The sequence below is a fragment of the Canis lupus genome, chromosome 13 (assembly GCF_003254725.2).
Source record: "Canis lupus dingo isolate Sandy chromosome 13, ASM325472v2, whole genome shotgun sequence".
In the NCBI taxonomy this organism is placed as follows: Eukaryota; Metazoa; Chordata; class Mammalia; order Carnivora; family Canidae; genus Canis; species Canis lupus.
This window is the reverse complement of record NC_064255.1, coordinates 34,134,876-34,152,130: the sequence shown is the minus strand read 5'-3', so window position 1 is coordinate 34,152,130 and position 17,255 is coordinate 34,134,876. Positions and strand designations below refer to the sequence as shown.

Here is a 17,255-nt window from a genome sequence, read left to right as displayed (position 1 = left end):
TAATCTCCTAAGGCTTGGTTTTCCGGAGCTCCCTACCATTATGATAACCGTTGGCAGATTTACAGTAGAAGAGGCAGGCAGTGTGGTGTGCTCTCATGTTTGGATCTCTGGGCATACGTGCATATGTATTTCAGATCTGTAATGGGCAAGTGCTGAAAGTCTATACTATACTGTGTCTATCAATCAATCAATTGATCTATCGATCTATCTATCTAAGATCTATTTATTTACTTTGGGGGAGAGGGGCAGAGGGAGAGGGAGAGAATCTCATGCAGACTCTCCACCAAGCACAGAGCCCGACATGAGGCTTGACCTCACAACCCTGAGATCATGACCTGAGTCCGACACTCAACCAACTGAGCCACCCAGGCGCCCCCTACACTATAGTATATTCTTCCGTGCAAACATATGCATGTCACATCTGCAAGGGTGAAGGCATTATTTTTGTTTTGCCAATGAGGACCTCGGTGCAGAGCTACAGAGTGGATTGTACATAGTCACACAGCTATTAAGAAGCAAAATTGACCTTGGAATCCACACGTGTCTGACTGTCAAGCCCATGAGTGCACAATGCAGCGATACTTCCCCCAAAATGTGCAAAGGAGAGTTACTTCCTTCATGGCCCCCGCTAAGGATAAGAAGCTAACGGTGCCTAGCCCTGCTTGACCCTGAGGCATGCTTCTTGATGGCTCACTCTGGATCCTCCTCCCCTTTATGCGGATTTCCTTATGATGGATGAGGAGGGTGGGCCCAGAAGGAAGAAACCTTAAACACTTGTGGCCAAATATTAATGCTGGAGGTAGAGGGAGGAGAACACATGGGCTGATCTCCTGGTTGGATGAAGGAGATAGGAAAGGAGGAACCGTGAGTAAGCACTTGTGATGATTAATGATTAATTAAGATGATTAATGTGATTTCCTGCGTGTGTCCTTCCTGTGGTCATCGTTCGGGACAAGGACAGGTCCAAACCCTCGGCATGGTCACACACCCAGAGTGCCGCAGCCCTGCGACCCAGGATGGGGCCATTCGATGCTCTGAGGCTACCCTCCATGCTAGGTGCTCTCCCTAGATGGGGCCCAGAGCGGGACCCACTGTGGGTGATGGAATTCCCTTGCAGAGAGCTCAGAAACATAACAGCCTGCCCCAGAACCTGGGGAGCAGGGGGCGGGAGACCAGTGAGGAGGGACCAGGACTGGAAGGTTCCAAAGGCCCCTCTCTGAATGCAGTTTATCTCACGGTGGGGACTTGCCAGTACATGCTTGTATAGCGGTGGCCCCACGACAGCTAATCAGGACGGGCAGGAAAGTGGGGCTGACCGCAGGGTGAGCTCACGGAGAGCACCACCGGCACAGAAGGATGGCGCTTGGGATGGAGCTGCAACATCCGGTCTCACATCCCAGGTCTTCCACCCAGTAGCTTTGTGTCTTTGCTGACATTACTCATCCTCTCCGATCTTCTTGTGCTTTATTCGTATCTGGACCTCGTCATCGCCGTCGTCAGCAGCATCACGCGCACCACGGTGCCGTGCGGGCCGCATGAGCTAACGTGCGAAGCGGTGCTCTGGGCGGCTTGTTAAGCCCAGGACCCGCATCGTTGCCATGTCTGTCTGCTTTGAATCCCCAGCGGCACCTGGCCCGGGGTGTTCCGCAGAGCAGTTGCTCCCTAAATATTCATTGGATTGAATCAAACCGAGAAGCTGGCTTCGGTGACTTCTGTAGAGAATGGAAAATTTTGGAATTTGTGTTCAGCAGTCCCAGAGAGAGGAAAATGTATCCCCTTCTCTAAATGGAAAACAACGTGCAGCAGTCTGCATCCAAATGCCGGAGCGGTCCAGGAGGCAGGCGGCTTTCATCCTCCCCCACCCCACCACCCACCCGCTGGAGATGAGACAGGCTCTGGCCATTTTATCAACGTCTGGTCGAGCGTAATAATGAAGGGCGAGCTGCACGCTCAGATCAAGTGTGAGGTGTTTGTTGATGCTCCAGGAAATGTCACTCACTCACAGGGTCTTCCCTCACTGTGTGCCCTGAGCTCAGTAGGATGATCCTTGCGAGGAAGGGAGATGTAGGCCTGTAGTTCCTGCAGGCTTTCCATCTACGTGTTTGTTTCCACGGCGTTCTTAAGAGAAAATAATTTGGATGGAAATCCAGTCCAGCTCCTTAACAGTCATGCAAAACTCAGCCATAGGAGCTCTTTGTATGATAATATTCATTGAAGAAATGGGATTGCGGAGGGGGAGCTTCACCCAGGAAGTTGACGATCACAGCACAGAGCTGAGGGTCTCATTTGCCCACTCCCTTGAGCAGCCGTCACATGGGGCTCAATCAGGGTGCAGTCAGGAGGTCTGGGTGGGTGCTCCATCGGGGCTTTTGTATCCGTTCCTCATGTGGTCCCCAAAGCCACTCGGTAGGTAGATGTATCACCCTCACCTTAGAGATGAGCCAACTGAGGTTCACAGATGCCACGTGACTTGGCTGAGGCCATGCAGCAGATATGTGGGGAGGTCTTGTGGGGGGGGTAGGATTTGAAGGATCGGGTCAGTAGGACCCCTTCATGCACCAGTGTTCCTTGCTCCATTGAAACTGATATTTTGGGATGCTTGGGTGGCTCAGCGGTTGAGCTGAGGGCTCAAGGTGTGATCCCGGAGTTCTGGGATCGAGTCCCACATCTGGCTCCCCACAGGGAGCCTGCTTCTCCCTCTGCCTGTGTCTCTGCCTCTCTCTGTGTGTCTCTCATGAATAAATAAATAAAATCCTTAAAAAAAATGAAACTGATCTTTCCTAGACGATTCAATTTATTTGTCCAGACGGTCCTGTTTTGTATATCACTGTTGACCGAGTCACAGAACCCAAGCTAGTTCTTGCTGAGCCAGCAACATACAGGGGAATGGCACTAGGCCCACAGCTAAAGACATTGGGTTCCAGATGCTTCTTTTGTGTATGCTTTACTCGAAGCACAAATGCAAGACATTGACCCCTACTGTGTACATCTTCAAAATGTGAATGATGTCGCCTACCTCTTGGTTGCTAAACATGCTTAATCAGGCCAGATAGGTGCACATGTTTTAAGGTATTACAGATTTGCAGGGACAGAACTTTTTTCCCTCCTGAACTCCCTGTCTCCCCATTGAAACAAGATGGGATTTTCCAATCCAACGAGCATGAGAAGGCAAAGTACAACGTGTGGTGTTAAATTCTGTGTTGACCATTGTTTCTTTTTTTTTTTTTTTCCTTTCTGCTGCTCCTAAAGGGCCTGATGGGTCCTGAAGGCAAGGATGGACCCCCTGGTTTGCAAGGTCTCCGGGTGAGTGACAAGTCTTTCCCTTCCCATCCCCAGCTCACCCGCCCTGGGGCCCCCATTTCAGCGGCTCAGAGGTCATGGTGCCAGCTTCATGAGTTTTATGGGAATATTGGAAGCATATCTGAGGGTTAGATTTAGTTCATCAGACATGGTGGGGGGTCCATTCCGAGTTCAGCCTGGAGATGAGTCCTGGGGATGTGGAGATGAGGCTGTCGGCTGTTGGGAGTCATGTATGTGGAACCTCACAGCCCTGTGTGATCAGAGCCCCAGCAGAAGGAAGCCCAGTGCTGAGGAAAAAAAAAATAAAAAAACAGAGAAGGGGCAACTGATCCGGCCTGCAGGGCAGCAGGGACTTCTTCAAAGAGGTAATATTTGAGCTAAATCCCCAAGAAAGAATTAAAACTCAGGGCAAGGAAAAGGATAGAGAGCTGCCGATAGGCTATTAGCTACTTTAAACATCCGTATCATTATTGAATATCGTAATATCTCATGGTATTCCATGTAATTTAACTTAATCTAATTTAATTTAATGAAGCACCTTTCTTTTTTACGCAGATTATACATACCTTATGGGTTTTTTAAGCACAGCTCCTGACACTGGTGTACTGTGGTTTAAGACGGGGGGTTGGAAAAGTACACCTGGGTTAGGGGCCCTCTTCGGAGTCCCCAGGATGACTGAGGCTGACCCCCCCGACTCCATGTCCCCAGGTCCTAGCAGGATTCCAGGCACAGAGTAGGGTCTCAAGTCAATGTTTGCTGACCTCCAGCCTGTAGCATCTCTTACTGGTTCACATAGAGACTGTCCGAGGGGACAGCACTGCCAAAGGGGGTGGGCAGCCCCTGGACGTGGTGCGTTCACTGCCCCTGGGGGTGTTCGGACAGAGGCTGGGCGGCCCCTGACGGATGAGCGGGAACGGGGGCCTTGCATCTGGCAGCGGCTCTCCAGGCCCCCTGTGGCCCCTCCAGCCTGGCGCTTCTCGAGCTCAGCGAGGTGGACAGCAGTTACAGCTGCGTCATGGCTTCCTCTGTGCAAGCAGGCTGGACCCACCCTCTCATCATTCTTTATAGCCTCAATTCTGAAACTGGGTGACCTGCCCTTATGACTCTACAGACTCCAACCTGCCTAATGCCCTGATGAACTTCCTTCTTTGGTTTCCAAGCACTTCTGCACTTTGTAACTGCCTTAAACCCTAAAGATTCTAAGAGGAACTTATGTGGAAAGCTAGCTGACCTGTGGGAAGGTGTCGTGGGGGGGTGGCGCACGGGTTAGGTGGGAGGGTGGGAAGCCACTTACCCAGGAGAAGAACGTGGACATGCCACGTCCCATTGAGCATCACCAGCCCTGGCCTCAGTTTCCCGGCCAAAGCCAGGTTGCCTTCTCATCTGTATAATGCAGGGAGCCTGGACTTTGTGGCAGGATAGACCTGGGTTTGAAGCTTGGCCCGACTTCTGAGCAGCTGGGTGACTCTTCAAGTCACCTACCCTCTCTGAGCGTGTTTACTCTGTTACAAGAAGGCATCCCCGCGGGCCTGGTTTGGGGGAGAAAACGTGCTCAGGTTGGGGCTGCACCCCTGGTGGGCAGCGAGACATGGCAACTGGCATGACTACCACTTCCCCTACATGCTCATACATGGTCTTTTAAGACAAAACAGCAATCTGGCACTTCCCCTACATGCTCACACATGGTCTTTTAAGACAAAACAGCAATCTTTGTACATTATGTAACTGACGTTTGGGTGAACCTTAATTCGTCTTGGGCTGAGCCGCTGCAAACATTACTTTTCCTAACGTAGAATTAGATGCTGAGTGGAACTCTTGATGCGAAGATGACAAAGATGATGCAAAGGGTTTTTGATTTTTTTTAACTATATTTCTTTCGGATCGACTCTTATGAAAAGGGGGAGAGGACACCTCTCACTCGGAGCTTGCTGGTCGAGGCCCACGCTTCCTTGGCCGTGACTTCCTGGCACCCCAGGGAGGGTTCATGTGGCCCCCAGGATAGCTGTTGTCACCCCCAGAAACACCTCTTACCCCTCAGTGGAACACCAGCTGCCCGTGTGGTGGGGTTCTTAGCCCATTCCAACCTTTACTCTGGCCGGAGGGCCTTAAGAGTTGGGTGCATGCACCCAGAATGGAGCTTTGAGGGATGAACCTGGAGACCCAGGAAAGGAGCCAGGGTGGAGGGGAGTGGTATGCATTGAGGTGCTGAGCTCCACGTGCCAGACCTCAGCAGCCCTAGGACAGTGTTTGTTGTCCCCCTTGGCACAGAGGAAGGGCGGCCTCTGATAGAACAGCACCACCGGCCGCCTCGCAGGGAGGCACACCCACTACTGTGTCTCTCCAAAGCCTGGTATCTTCTGGTCTCCCGTGTGTCTGTCTGCAAAGCTCACGTCATGCTCTTGGGAGGCAGGAGCCCTCGGTTAAATGCCTTGGGAATCTCTGAAGAGATTGCTGTCTCAACCACCAGGAGCCGACAGCCTGAGGGACTAGAGACATGTGGACAGATAACCCAGATGCCTCGTGGGGACCCTGCGGTATTCAGCAGGGAGGGATCCGGGCAGACAGGGAAGGGGGTGTCTGAGCAGGCCTTGTGAGAGCCTGTGCATTTCAGCAGGAACTGATGCTCCCACAGCACAGGAGAGGGTGATGCAGACTCGGGAAGCGCCCCCCAGAGAGGACGTCCTGCCTCAGGACACTTGCTCCTGCCCTCAGCTTTTATCTGTGCTCGCTGTTCTCCAGCTTGGGGCTTCTCTCCTTCAGACTCAGCCAGCATCATCCTCCTGGGGATTCTGCACCCATCCCTCTCCTTCTCCTTCCGCCAGCACCCCTCCCATCCTCACCCCTCCCTCCCACCCTCTCCTTCTCTCCACAGGGTCATCCATCCAGCAGGTGTTTCCACAGCATCTCCTGGGTGCCAGGTGCTGGGTGCCGGGTGCCAGGTGCCGGGTGCTGGGTGGTGCTGTAGGCAGTGGGATCCTTCAGTGAGGATGCTGGAGATCCCTGCCCACTGGTGTTTACCTCCTCTCCAGGAAGGAGAACCATCACCTTAGCGCTTACATGATGCAGGGAGGGCCGGTGGCCAAGGTCAGTTTGGGCGGGCTTGCAGGAGGACCGACATGGGGCGCTGGCCAGGCTGGTAGCCCAAGGGGTGCACGGCAGGTGGAGGAGGTAGCTGAGGCCCCGAGGCCGCGGCCACACAGGCAGGTGTGTGAGCAGAGACTTGTGCCGGAGGCAGCCTGGGGCCGGCGGGAGGTGGTCAGTCAGAGGAACCGGGTGCCGCATCACATGGTCACATCGCTTGGGGGGCCTTTGTGAGGATTTGGGCTTTTACTAGGAGGAAAACGTGGGGCTACTGAATATGTTTTCAAGACTGTTAGTATGGAAAAAAGGATACACAAGTAGAAAGAGTAGCAATATGCTCCACGTGCATCTCAACACGCACCTCGTCATTGGCCAACTTGCTTAATTTCTGTCAGCCCTGACCACCCCGCGGGCTCGTTCAAAGTGACCCCAAAGCTCATTACATCATTCCCTCTCGAAGATAAGGAAACAAAAGAAAGGAAACCAACCCAGGCTGATGGAAAAGTGTCACCACGTATGCATTTTGTGCTTGGAATTCCCCTGACCGTCATCGCCCATGTTTCCGGCCGCAGTTTGCCTGCTGCAGGATTTGGGGTATGGGGAAGCGGAGTGACCTGGCTTGCATGAATGCATCCATCTGGCCTCTCTGTGTTGACAATGGACTGCAGGGGAGGAAGGCCACTTGGGAGATGGCCACAGAGAGCAGAAGGCAGGGTGGCGGCCCAGACCAGGGACAGGGGCTACCGGGGCACCCATCCCAGCCCCACGGTGTGCCAGGTGGCAGGGACACGTGGGGTCCCGCACAGGAGACCCAGCTGAGGGCCACAGGGAGGGCGGTGTATTCACGGCAAGTGCTCCAGGAGGGAGCACGGAGGAGGGCTCCTCCCTCCTCCTCCTCCCTCTCGTGATGGAGCCGGCGACCCCAAGTGCGTGTCCCAGGACCCGTGGCCCTGTGGTGGCCCTCCGCAAGCTTATGGCTCGGGCTGAGTTGCATCCCGTGGTAGCGCTAGCTCGATGGCTGCACCTGTGGGTAGAGGCAAATCCTGATGTTACTGTGGGCTCGGCAGCAGCTTCCTGCTCAGTCCGTCTCTGGCTGAGTCAGAAGAAGCCGAGACAGAATGACTTCCTCAGAAAATTAGCTCCCTCTCCCTCCCTCACGGTGACCTGTCATTTCCTCCTCATCAACCTCAACCGAAACCTCACTCCCTGGTGTCGGGGCACACGCTCAGGCTGGCAGAGGGAAGAGACAAGACCACGACAAGCCTCGGGACCCAGGGACTGAGACGCTGAGGTTAATAGACAGGCTGCGGAAAGCGATCCGGCCCTTTATTTTAGAGATTAGCAACAGGCAGACAGTGTAATCCCCGGCAAGATAAACACATTAATTTTGGACAAAGCTGGTATTTTTCCACAATGACATAGTGAAATGGGAGGATGAGGAGCCGGGCACCCCCACCCCCAGATGCCACCCTGCAGAGCTGTGGCACACAAGGCACCCCAGCGTGGGGTGTTAGGCCTTCCTCCCCAGGCTGGGCTCCCTGCCTTAGATAGGGTGGGGTGGTGGGGAGGTGCTACACCCTGTTTGTCTTTCTGAGATTCTGCTTCCCTCCTGCTTGTCTGAGCCAGGCATCAGGGAGAGGTTGATGGGGAGCACGGCTACGTAGCTGAAGCAGCCAGTGCTGCAGTTGCACCTGAACCCGGAATGTTCTGGAAGTAGAACCAGCCTGGCTCAAGGCCACTGAAGCACTTGGACACTCAAAAGCATCCACAGGGTTGATTTAAAAAATAATAATAATAAAAAAACAATCTTCCGTGCCCTAATCATTCACCCCAAAGTAGACATCATCTTGCTGCGTTCACACCATCCTGTTTTAGTTTTTGCAGCAAACTGTATTTTTCTTATTTGGGCATGTGTTTGTTTTTGTTTTCACTAGAATGTATGCCTGTGAGAATGCTCTTTATCTGGGTGTTTGTAGCATCTTAGAAGAGTGCCTCCCACTTATAAAATGTATATATCTCAATACACACATAGAGAGTATGTGAACAACACATCCCAGCATATAAGATACACATGCATGTGTATGGGCCGGGACCCGGCTCCGGACCTTCCACAGGGCGTGCTCTGTTTTAAGAGATCGGTCCTGTCTGTACCTTTACTTTTGCTGCCCTGTTACTGTGTGCTGCGCTGCTGGGTCCCACCCGAAATACCCTACGTGTTTTCTTTCCTCTTTTCTGGACAAAACCAAGTGGAGATTTCTTTGCTTAAGAGACTTCTATGTCATAAGGCATTTGCATTTAATGCAGAATTTGGAACATCTAGATTATAAAATCATCATGACGGGAGGGATCCCTGAGATGGACGGTGAGAAATGTCATGTCCAGGGTGATCAGATGATGACCTGCTCAAGGTCACTCTGGACTTCGTCGCTGCCTCTCCCACAAGCCGGTGATGATCCCTTTGGTTCCTTTGATCACGGTTTCAATAGCCTCTGGAGTCTCCCTTCAATGGGCGAGAACCGAAGAAGCGCCCTACCAAATGGGATGCCCAAGGGGACCATCTCCACATGTCTCCTGTTGTGCCTGATTGAGTCTGTCGCTTCAGAACTATATTTTTGAGACAGAGTCTGTAACAGGTGCAGAACTAATACAAGGTAGCAAGGAAACAGCTCTGGTTGCATGATGAGCTGATCCGCAGCAGGTGCTTGGGTAACCGTTTGCACTCCTGTCTCTCACTAATTCTTGCGAGGATCCCGTGAGATAGGGCAGGTTTACTCACATTCTGCAAATGAGGAGACCAAGACTTACAACGGTAAATCCAACTGCTCTGTGTCACACAGAGTATAAACAAATAGTGGCTCAATTCTCATCCGGACCTTAGCGGTCCTTGGGGGGTGGGCACCTTCTTGCCTACCAGTTCCAGCTCAGGAGGATGCGTTGTTGTGCACTGCTCTAATCTCTGGCCACTGCCTTCGGGGCTGAGGGTCTCCCTAATGGCTGAAAGCGATCAGACGTGTCGGCTCCTGTTTCTCGTAATTCGAGGGAGAGGAACGAGGGTGATCTTTTTGTCAGTGGCAACCTGGGTCAAATTTGTTTTACTTTTCAAGTTTTAAAGCCTTTTTCCCCCTTGCTTTTCCCTACTCTACCAGATGGTAACAGCATCGTTTGGATCACAGGCCACTGTTTGATTCATTTTGTGGCACGGAGCCAGGGTTTATGTCAGGACACCCTAGGTTTTCCCTGAGCACCTGGTTTCAGCTCTAACCAGTAGAAAATAATCATCTTTGACATTTGGAGGCCTGGAGAACAGGAACTGAGCAAGAGACCATACGGCACATATTAGAATCACTTGCACTAGCGATGCTTTCCGCTGCTAACGGGCCCGCACGCGGCTGTGCTGACTCGTCCTGGCTGGGAAGGACTTGCCGCTCTTCTGGATTTATGGGCTTCCTCTTCTCCATGGGCAGATAGGCAGCCTTGGAAATATCAGTCCCGCTCAGCATCCTGGCATCCAGAATGGCTCAAAAAATCCGCCCTCATGATGAATTACAAACACTTACCCAGATACTGTGTTGGGTAGCAATTTAAAAGAGAGGAAAAGAAAAATGACAAGACATAGGCTTATTGTTAGTAAAACAGTTCTTTATTGCTGCAAAATTTGCTCTGGCCAGCACTTCCCAAATCCCCACAGCTGATTATAGGTCCAGAATGCAGAGGTTATGTAGCAGCTGCTGCTGCTACATCCGCCACTGCTGGAACTCCCACCTTCACCCCTGCCCATCACAATCACCACCACCACTATTATCACCTTAACCATCACCCCCATCACTATTACCACCACCACCACCGTCATCACCACCATCACCACTGTCATTGCCTTCATCATTATCATCACCACCACCACCACCATAATCATCACCATCATCACCGCCATCACTACCACCACCACCATAACCACCATGATCTCCACCACTAGCAACACCATGACCACCACCACCAGAACCATCACTGCTATCATCACCACTACCACCAGCATCATTGCCACCTCCAGCATCATTACCACCAGCATCACCACTGTTATTACCACTATGACTACCACCACTACCACCACCATTACTGCCTTCACCATTATCATCACCATCGCCACCACCAGCATCTTCACCACCTCAACCACCACCACCACCACTGTTGTCTCCACCACCATCACCGTCATCACCACCATAACCGTCACTATCACTGCCACCAGCACCACCACCGCTGCTGTACATTTCCTAATATTAGATCCAATGTTAAGCACTTTGTGGACATTATCTCATTTAATTTCTATGGTACTTCTGGGAGGTAGCAGGTTTGAAACCGGATCTGTTGGACACACATTCTCTTACCCACTTCAGGGACTCAGAGGAGCTAGAATCCTGTTATTACCATTTCTTCTTCATCATAGCCACCATCTTATTCCTCCCCATTCCTGCGGCGATCTGTCATGTTTGCACGATGCTTTATTATTCCTTATAAAGCACTTCCTCAAACATTGAATTATTTCTTCCACTGCTATCTTTTCAAATAATTACAATAATTATGATTTTCTGCATGAGGAAACTGAGACTCAGCAAGTTAAGTGGCTTGCCCTCCCCACCCACGTTAGTTTCTGAACTCATTTTCTTTCAATATTGTAGAGGAAGGGGGTCAAGAAGGAGCATGGAGAGATCCTTTGCTTGTGGTGAGTGGCCAAGTCCTCAAAACTACTTACTTAGAGCTTTGTGCCCCATCCCTGGCAATTCCAACTCATCAGCTCTTGAGTGGCACCAGGGACTCTGTATATTCAATATGTTTTTGTCACATTTCTCAGTATTCCTAGGGCTTCATGGAAGAGATGGCACTGGCCAGGGGTAGGATTTTGACAAGTTGAGATGGAGTGTGGGTGTTATAGACAGAGGTGGCAGTGTGAGCAGAGCCTCCGGGGCCAGGAGTCCTGAGGGGGTTGTTTGGGGTCAAGCTAAGTAGCTGGCTTGAGCTGTCACTTAGGGAGGGAAGTGTGGATGCTGGACACTAGATCAAAAGACATGTTAGAGTCAAGGGGCCATTGATTTCCAAATAAAACAGCTCAAATGTCACAGCTTTTAGGTAAGGAGGAACCGCTGACCATTTTAGAGAAGTACCTCGGACAGAACTTTCTCCCTTTAGGAAAATCGCCTCCCAGCATAGGGTATATAGAGAGACAAGTAATGAAATTTGTGGTAGATACAGGTTGGCTCAGAAAAGTCTGGAGGGAAAAGACTGGCTATGTGAGCAAGGTTGGCTCATGTGGTTGCAGGCAGGACAGCAGATAGATGGAAGGGAGGGATGGAGGGAGAGAGGGAGGGAGGGAGGGAGGGAGGGAGGGAGGGAGGGAGAAAGGAAGGAAGGAAGGAAGGAAGGAAGGAAGGAGGGAGGGAGGAGGGAGGGAAGGAAGGAAGGAAGAAGACTTTGAAGTGCACTAGGGCAGCTCCAGATGCTGTGGGTGGAGAAGGTATGAACATGGGTGCTGGGGCTGGCCAGAGACGTTACACTAATGTTTCTGTGGGTGATGCCCTTTCATGGGTGACCCATGAAAGATTATGCCACCTTCTGATCGCAGCTACAATCACAAATTTCTGTTTTTTCCTCTGACCTTTTGCCACCTTCTAGCTTTTTTCCTTCTTGCCAAAACCCTAAAGCTGGGATGTTTGCTTCTCTAGGTGCACTTGCTTATGTTTCTGTCTTCCCCACTGGACCCTTCCTATCTGCCCCTTAATTCTCCTTTTCCAGATCACATCTTCTTACTTCCCTGACCTAAGAGCAACTCCTTTGGCAGATTTCTTCACCATCCCAGGGGCTCATCCCCCTGAACGTTAGCAATGTCATTACACAAGGTGCCCAAACTTGAGGGAAACGGGGAGCCGCCTCTAAAGGTGGTGGGTCATCTGAGGAGGGACACTGGCATGCACCCCAATGAAACCAGCCCCCAGTCAGTAATTCTGCTCAACCACAACCCAGACGTGACGTACGCATCCCTCCTGCTTGCCTCTGATCCTTTCCCACCAACCAGTAAATGATCCATTTCTCCGTTTCTTCCTCTAAACAGAGTTACTTTGCTGGCCTAGGTTCTGAATTCTGATGACTACTCACCAGGCCATTCCACTGACCTTGAGGGAAAATGGTTTATTCATCTTGTAAATAAGTCGTGACTCTCAGTGGAATGACCTGGCAGCAGATGGAGGGGGTGCCTGTCTAGATACAAAATTGAAGATGTCTGGCTTCCATTCCCTGAGGAAGGGGAGCTGGCAACTCTTAGGTCTCTTGTGATCTGCTCCCCGATGTTTGCATTCATCAGAGCAGGATCGGATGGAGGCAGAGACAAATGCCTCCAGCCCTGGCTCATTTCTGAAGGTGTCTGGGACCACATTTGGAATTCCACCTGACGGGTGTCAAGAAGAGCCTTCTGACCTAGGCTTCACTGCACCTCCAGGCTGATGTGCTCCGTGGCCCGGGGGCCTGCTGATCCGGGGTTCCGAATTGTTCTCTCTGCAAGTCCATAGGTGCCAGGATGTGCCTCCCGGTCCTCACGCAGCCCCTCCCCACCCCTCATGGCCATTTCTCCTGCCATCCTCCTGCTTCAAGACCGCATCGGTCATGAAGCAGCAATTTATCCAGCCCCCGGACATTCATTGGGTTGCCACCACGTGATGGGCTCTGTCCTGGGCCCAAGGGTAGAGCATTGAACAAAAACAGAGCCAGGCCCTGTTTCCAGAAGGCTTGCAGCCAGTACTGGCGGGCAGGCGATGACCAACTATGTCCGTACATCAACGGTGTACCTGGTAGTGATGCCAGCAAAGGGAAGGACAGCAGGGCGGGGGCTGCAGGTGGCGGTGGGGAAGCTGGTCAGACTTGGGCTGGTCAGAGACGACACGGGGACGCAGGGCCTTTGAGCAGAGACCTGTGCGGATGCCTGGGGAGCATGTACTGAGCATGAAAGTCCTCAAGGTGGGAGTGCGTTTGGCATGTTCATCCTGGAGGAGGGACTGCAGCGTGGCTGGAATGAGGGGAAGAGGATGAGGCAATGAGCCAGGCAGGGAGCAGAATGCAGTTGTGGAAAGAAGGGGAGGCTGTTACATGGGGCTCCATGTTGAGAACTAGTGCGGTGATTTGGACAGAGGAGACGAGACCTGATTTCTGTTTTAAGAATGTGATTCTGGCTGCTTTGGGGGGTGGTGGGAAGCGTTGGGGGCGGTGGTGAGGGAGGGTGGTGGGTGGTGCAGGGGCAGGAGATGACTGGGCACGGGGAGCTCTGGGAACGGGTTTGATTGGCCTCTCACTCCGTCCTTCCTGCTGCTTCCAGGACCAGCACACACCAACCGTGCTGTAGGGTAACTCGACATCTTTGGCCACGTGGGTGGCTCCCTGTGGCCCAGGGCACCGACAACACCCTTCCTGGCCCCCAGCTGACCTCGTTTGCCATGGCCCAGCCCTGTAGCCCTGCATCACGATCACATAGATCCTCTGCCAAGGCGCTGCTCCCACTGCCCCAGCTCCCACTCGCCTGCCCTGCCCCCGAGTGAATGCATGCCCCACTGGGGACACACTTCTTCCTTCTTCAAGTGCTAGTTCAGCACCTCCTCCAGGAAGTCCTCCCAAGACCTTGTAGCAGACCTAAGAGTTCCAGGGCTATGTGTGCGCCCTTCCATGCCGTGTGTGTCAGGAGCGCTGTCATTTCAGGGGTGCAGGTCTGCCTCCCCATGAACCCGTGAGCCCTTGGGGCAGAGGCCACGGCGGAGCCTTGATCCTCCAGCTGGCTGAGTTGAACGTGTGAGACTCAAGGTTTTAGGCCTTGCAGCTCCTTAGAGACCACTCCCTCCGGCTCACCCAGCCTTCTCCCCTGTGCAGCCCTAAAATCCTTGAGCCTGGAATAAAGCTGCATCGATGAGACCCTGCAACGGCCTCCCGGAGGCGCGTCCATGGGAGAGGCACCTTGTCTCATGGCAGCCGTGGGACGTGGAGGCGGGATCCCTCAGCAGCACTGCGTAGCCCCGCTGCCCTGGGGACAGGGCCACTCCTCAGCGGTGGGGGACAGAGGGGTCGCAGATCCCCTACCCAGGGCTCCGCAGAGCTGAAGAGGCCATAACGACCCGCCCGGCTGTGCAGCCCACTTCACCCTTAGGGTCAACACTGTAGTGGCGAGAACAGCCCGCCTGTCCACCTGCTCCTGTGTGACGCGCCCGAGTCGGCTGTTCCGTGCAAACAAGCAGCCAGCAGACTGAACGATGTGCTACAGTTTGTAGAGAAAACAAAAGGGGGGACGGAGGGAACGTGTGTGTGTGTGTGTGTGTGTGTGTGTGTGTGTGTGTGATGCTGGCCTACACGTAACACGCCTCTGGAAAGACAGATGAGCCAACATCTGGTAGGATTAGTTGCTTTCGGGGAAAGGAACTGAGTGGCAGACGGCAGGACAAGGAGACATGCCTCAAGTGTCTTTAGGCCACATGTTGCCAAATCCACTTAGGTCACCGAGCTGGGAGCCAAAGCTGAACCTCCCTGAACTCAGAGCCCGAGGCTCCTGCCCCAATCCCGTACTGCTTCTCAGGAGGGGATCCCGACAGGTGGCCCTCCCCCCCCACCCGTGGACCAGCGAGCTTGAGAAATCAAGATGGGCATTTCCACCGACACGTTATTACACGGGTTCGGGCTCTCCCTGCCTGCTGTTAATCTTTGCTTCTTCTTTTGTACGCAGGGGAAGAAAGGTGAAGTGGGCCCGCCGGGAACCCCTGGACTGCTGGGGCCACAGGTAACTGCCACCCCTGCGTGCCCTTCCCCAGCCACGCTGCTTCCTCTGACGGAAGAAGCGATCGGTTAGCAGTTCTCAGGTTGGTAACCGGTCTCGTATGGTCACCTCATCAGAAGGAATGTTCAGGGGGTCCTTCGTCCTCCCGTCTCCACTGGCTCCCTCGGCCTCCTGCTCCTGTGCTAGGAGAACGGCCACGGTTTGCCCCCCTGGAGGAATTTCCATCCGTGGGAGGGCAGACAGGGGTGACACGGTGATGACCAACCAGCGTGATGAGAAAGGGAAGCAGTGAGGTTCAGGGAGCGGCACCCCAGACGAGGTGTTTGTTGATGGACAGCGTGCAGCCAGCCAGGCAGAGGCAGAGAAGGGGCCTTCCCGGCAGGGCTCAGGCTCTGCAGAGACACCTGGTTTGGGACACAGGCTGTGTGCAGGTGTGGACAGGCCCGCGTTTGGCTGGAGCTCACCGCACTAAGCACGGGGTGGCTGGACCGTGCATTCGGGGTTGGAAGGGGCTCGGCACGGGACCAGAACCATCACACTATTCCAGGAGACCGCACACCTGCATTCTGGTGTCTGACTCCCTATCCACTGTGATGTTGGCCAGCTCCCTCCCCGACTCTGGGCCTCAGTCTACCCCTCTGTAAATGCTGGGGTCAGGGCCCCCTTCACACTCTGTGCCGTCTCGCTCCCTGGAGGCCCTCTCCTCCTCCTTGCTCCCCTCACTCCCTTGGTGCTTCAGACTCTGCTCTCGTGGCACTTCCTCGGGCCCCGCACTTTGTCGGGCTTCCCGCTCCCACACATGCACAGTCACCTGTGATCCCCTGGGGACCCCACAGCCACCTGCCAGATGGGCCGACTCAGGGTCACCATCATTTCCCAGATCGAGGGCAAGGCTCCCAGATCCAGAGAGACTTGCTCAGGGCTGCTGGCTGCTAAGCAGTCGCCTCCCTCGCTCCCTAGGGGATCTTGGGCCCAGACCGTCTCAGTCCCCCGTACCTATAGTGTGGACACAGTGAGCATGCGTTGGGAGCCCGGGCCTGGTGGGTGCAGGTGTTCACTCTCCCTTTGCTCCTGAATCAAGGCCTCTCCCTAACCCTCCCCAGATCCGTAGATTCAGGAGAAGAGAACCATGAAGGGAGGGAGCACGGTCCCCGAGTCAGACACCAGGTTCTGATCCCAGCATCACCACCTGGTGGCTAGGACATTTTGGAGGCAAGTTACACCACTTGTGAGAAATACCAAAAGGAATAAAAGGGAGGGCCATATTGTGGTGGAAGAGAACAGGGATGTGGCCCAGGCGATGAGGTCTCTGAGGCACAAGGAGCACCCAGTGGGGACCCTATCCCTGTTCTCCTGGGAGCAGTGGCAGTGAGTAGGGACACACAGTCATGGGTCGCGCTGGCTGCCCCCTGAGCTGCGGTGAGGCCGTGGGCCTCAGCACCCACCTGCCACTGGGCACCACCCTCTCCATCCGTGGGGCACCACTCTCTCCATCCATCAGGCACCAGCAGGGAGGCACCCCCCCTGGAGACGGTGCTCTCTGTGCTTCCGAGGCCAGCTTTTATTGCTCGCTGACATTCAAAGCGTCCTGGTGAGTGATGGGCGCCTTGCACACCTCCCCAGACTTCATCCTGGCACCTCCCGTTAGGTCCGGATCTAGCATGCGATAAGGGAGTATAAAATCAATCATAATTCACGGTTTTCTAAAGATTCCACATTCACCGTGGGGTTTTGATGTTAATGGTGAAAAATAGAGTGCTTTCTGCATTTGTTTTATTACCTTGCTTTCCAGAAGCAAAGCTTGTATTTCAAATTTCACCATACATGAAGCTCCATCAAATTACTTTAAGCTACATTTTTTTGCCGCTACTTACAACTTTTTTTTTCTTCCTGCTACCTTGGATGATATATTTCTTTCACGTTTAGCTTTGAAATCGCTTTCCTTCATTGAATGTTTACCGAATGCCAGGCATTGAGCTGGGTGCTGTAATATAAATATGCTTGGGCTCTCCAGGACTTTTGCCAGAAATAGGGAAATCTGATAGATATGGGGGATCTCAGGGTTCAGAGTTGGACAACG

General features: G+C 53.2%; 1 protein-coding gene across 6 annotated transcripts in view; it reads left to right on the top strand.

Annotated features, from left to right (window-relative positions):
• Positions 1 to 17,255, top strand: part of COL22A1 (collagen type XXII alpha 1 chain) — a 260,912-nt gene that overhangs the window by 120,991 nt on the left and 122,666 nt on the right. For all 6 annotated transcript variants that reach the window (XM_035702839.2, XM_035702792.2, XM_035702817.2 and 3 more), the window contains 2 exons: positions 3,250 to 3,303; positions 15,125 to 15,178. In XM_035702839.2, the coding sequence (XP_035558732.2) occupies positions 3,250 to 3,303; positions 15,125 to 15,178 (108 nt within the window). The remainder of the gene's footprint in view (positions 1 to 3,249; positions 3,304 to 15,124; positions 15,179 to 17,255) is intronic.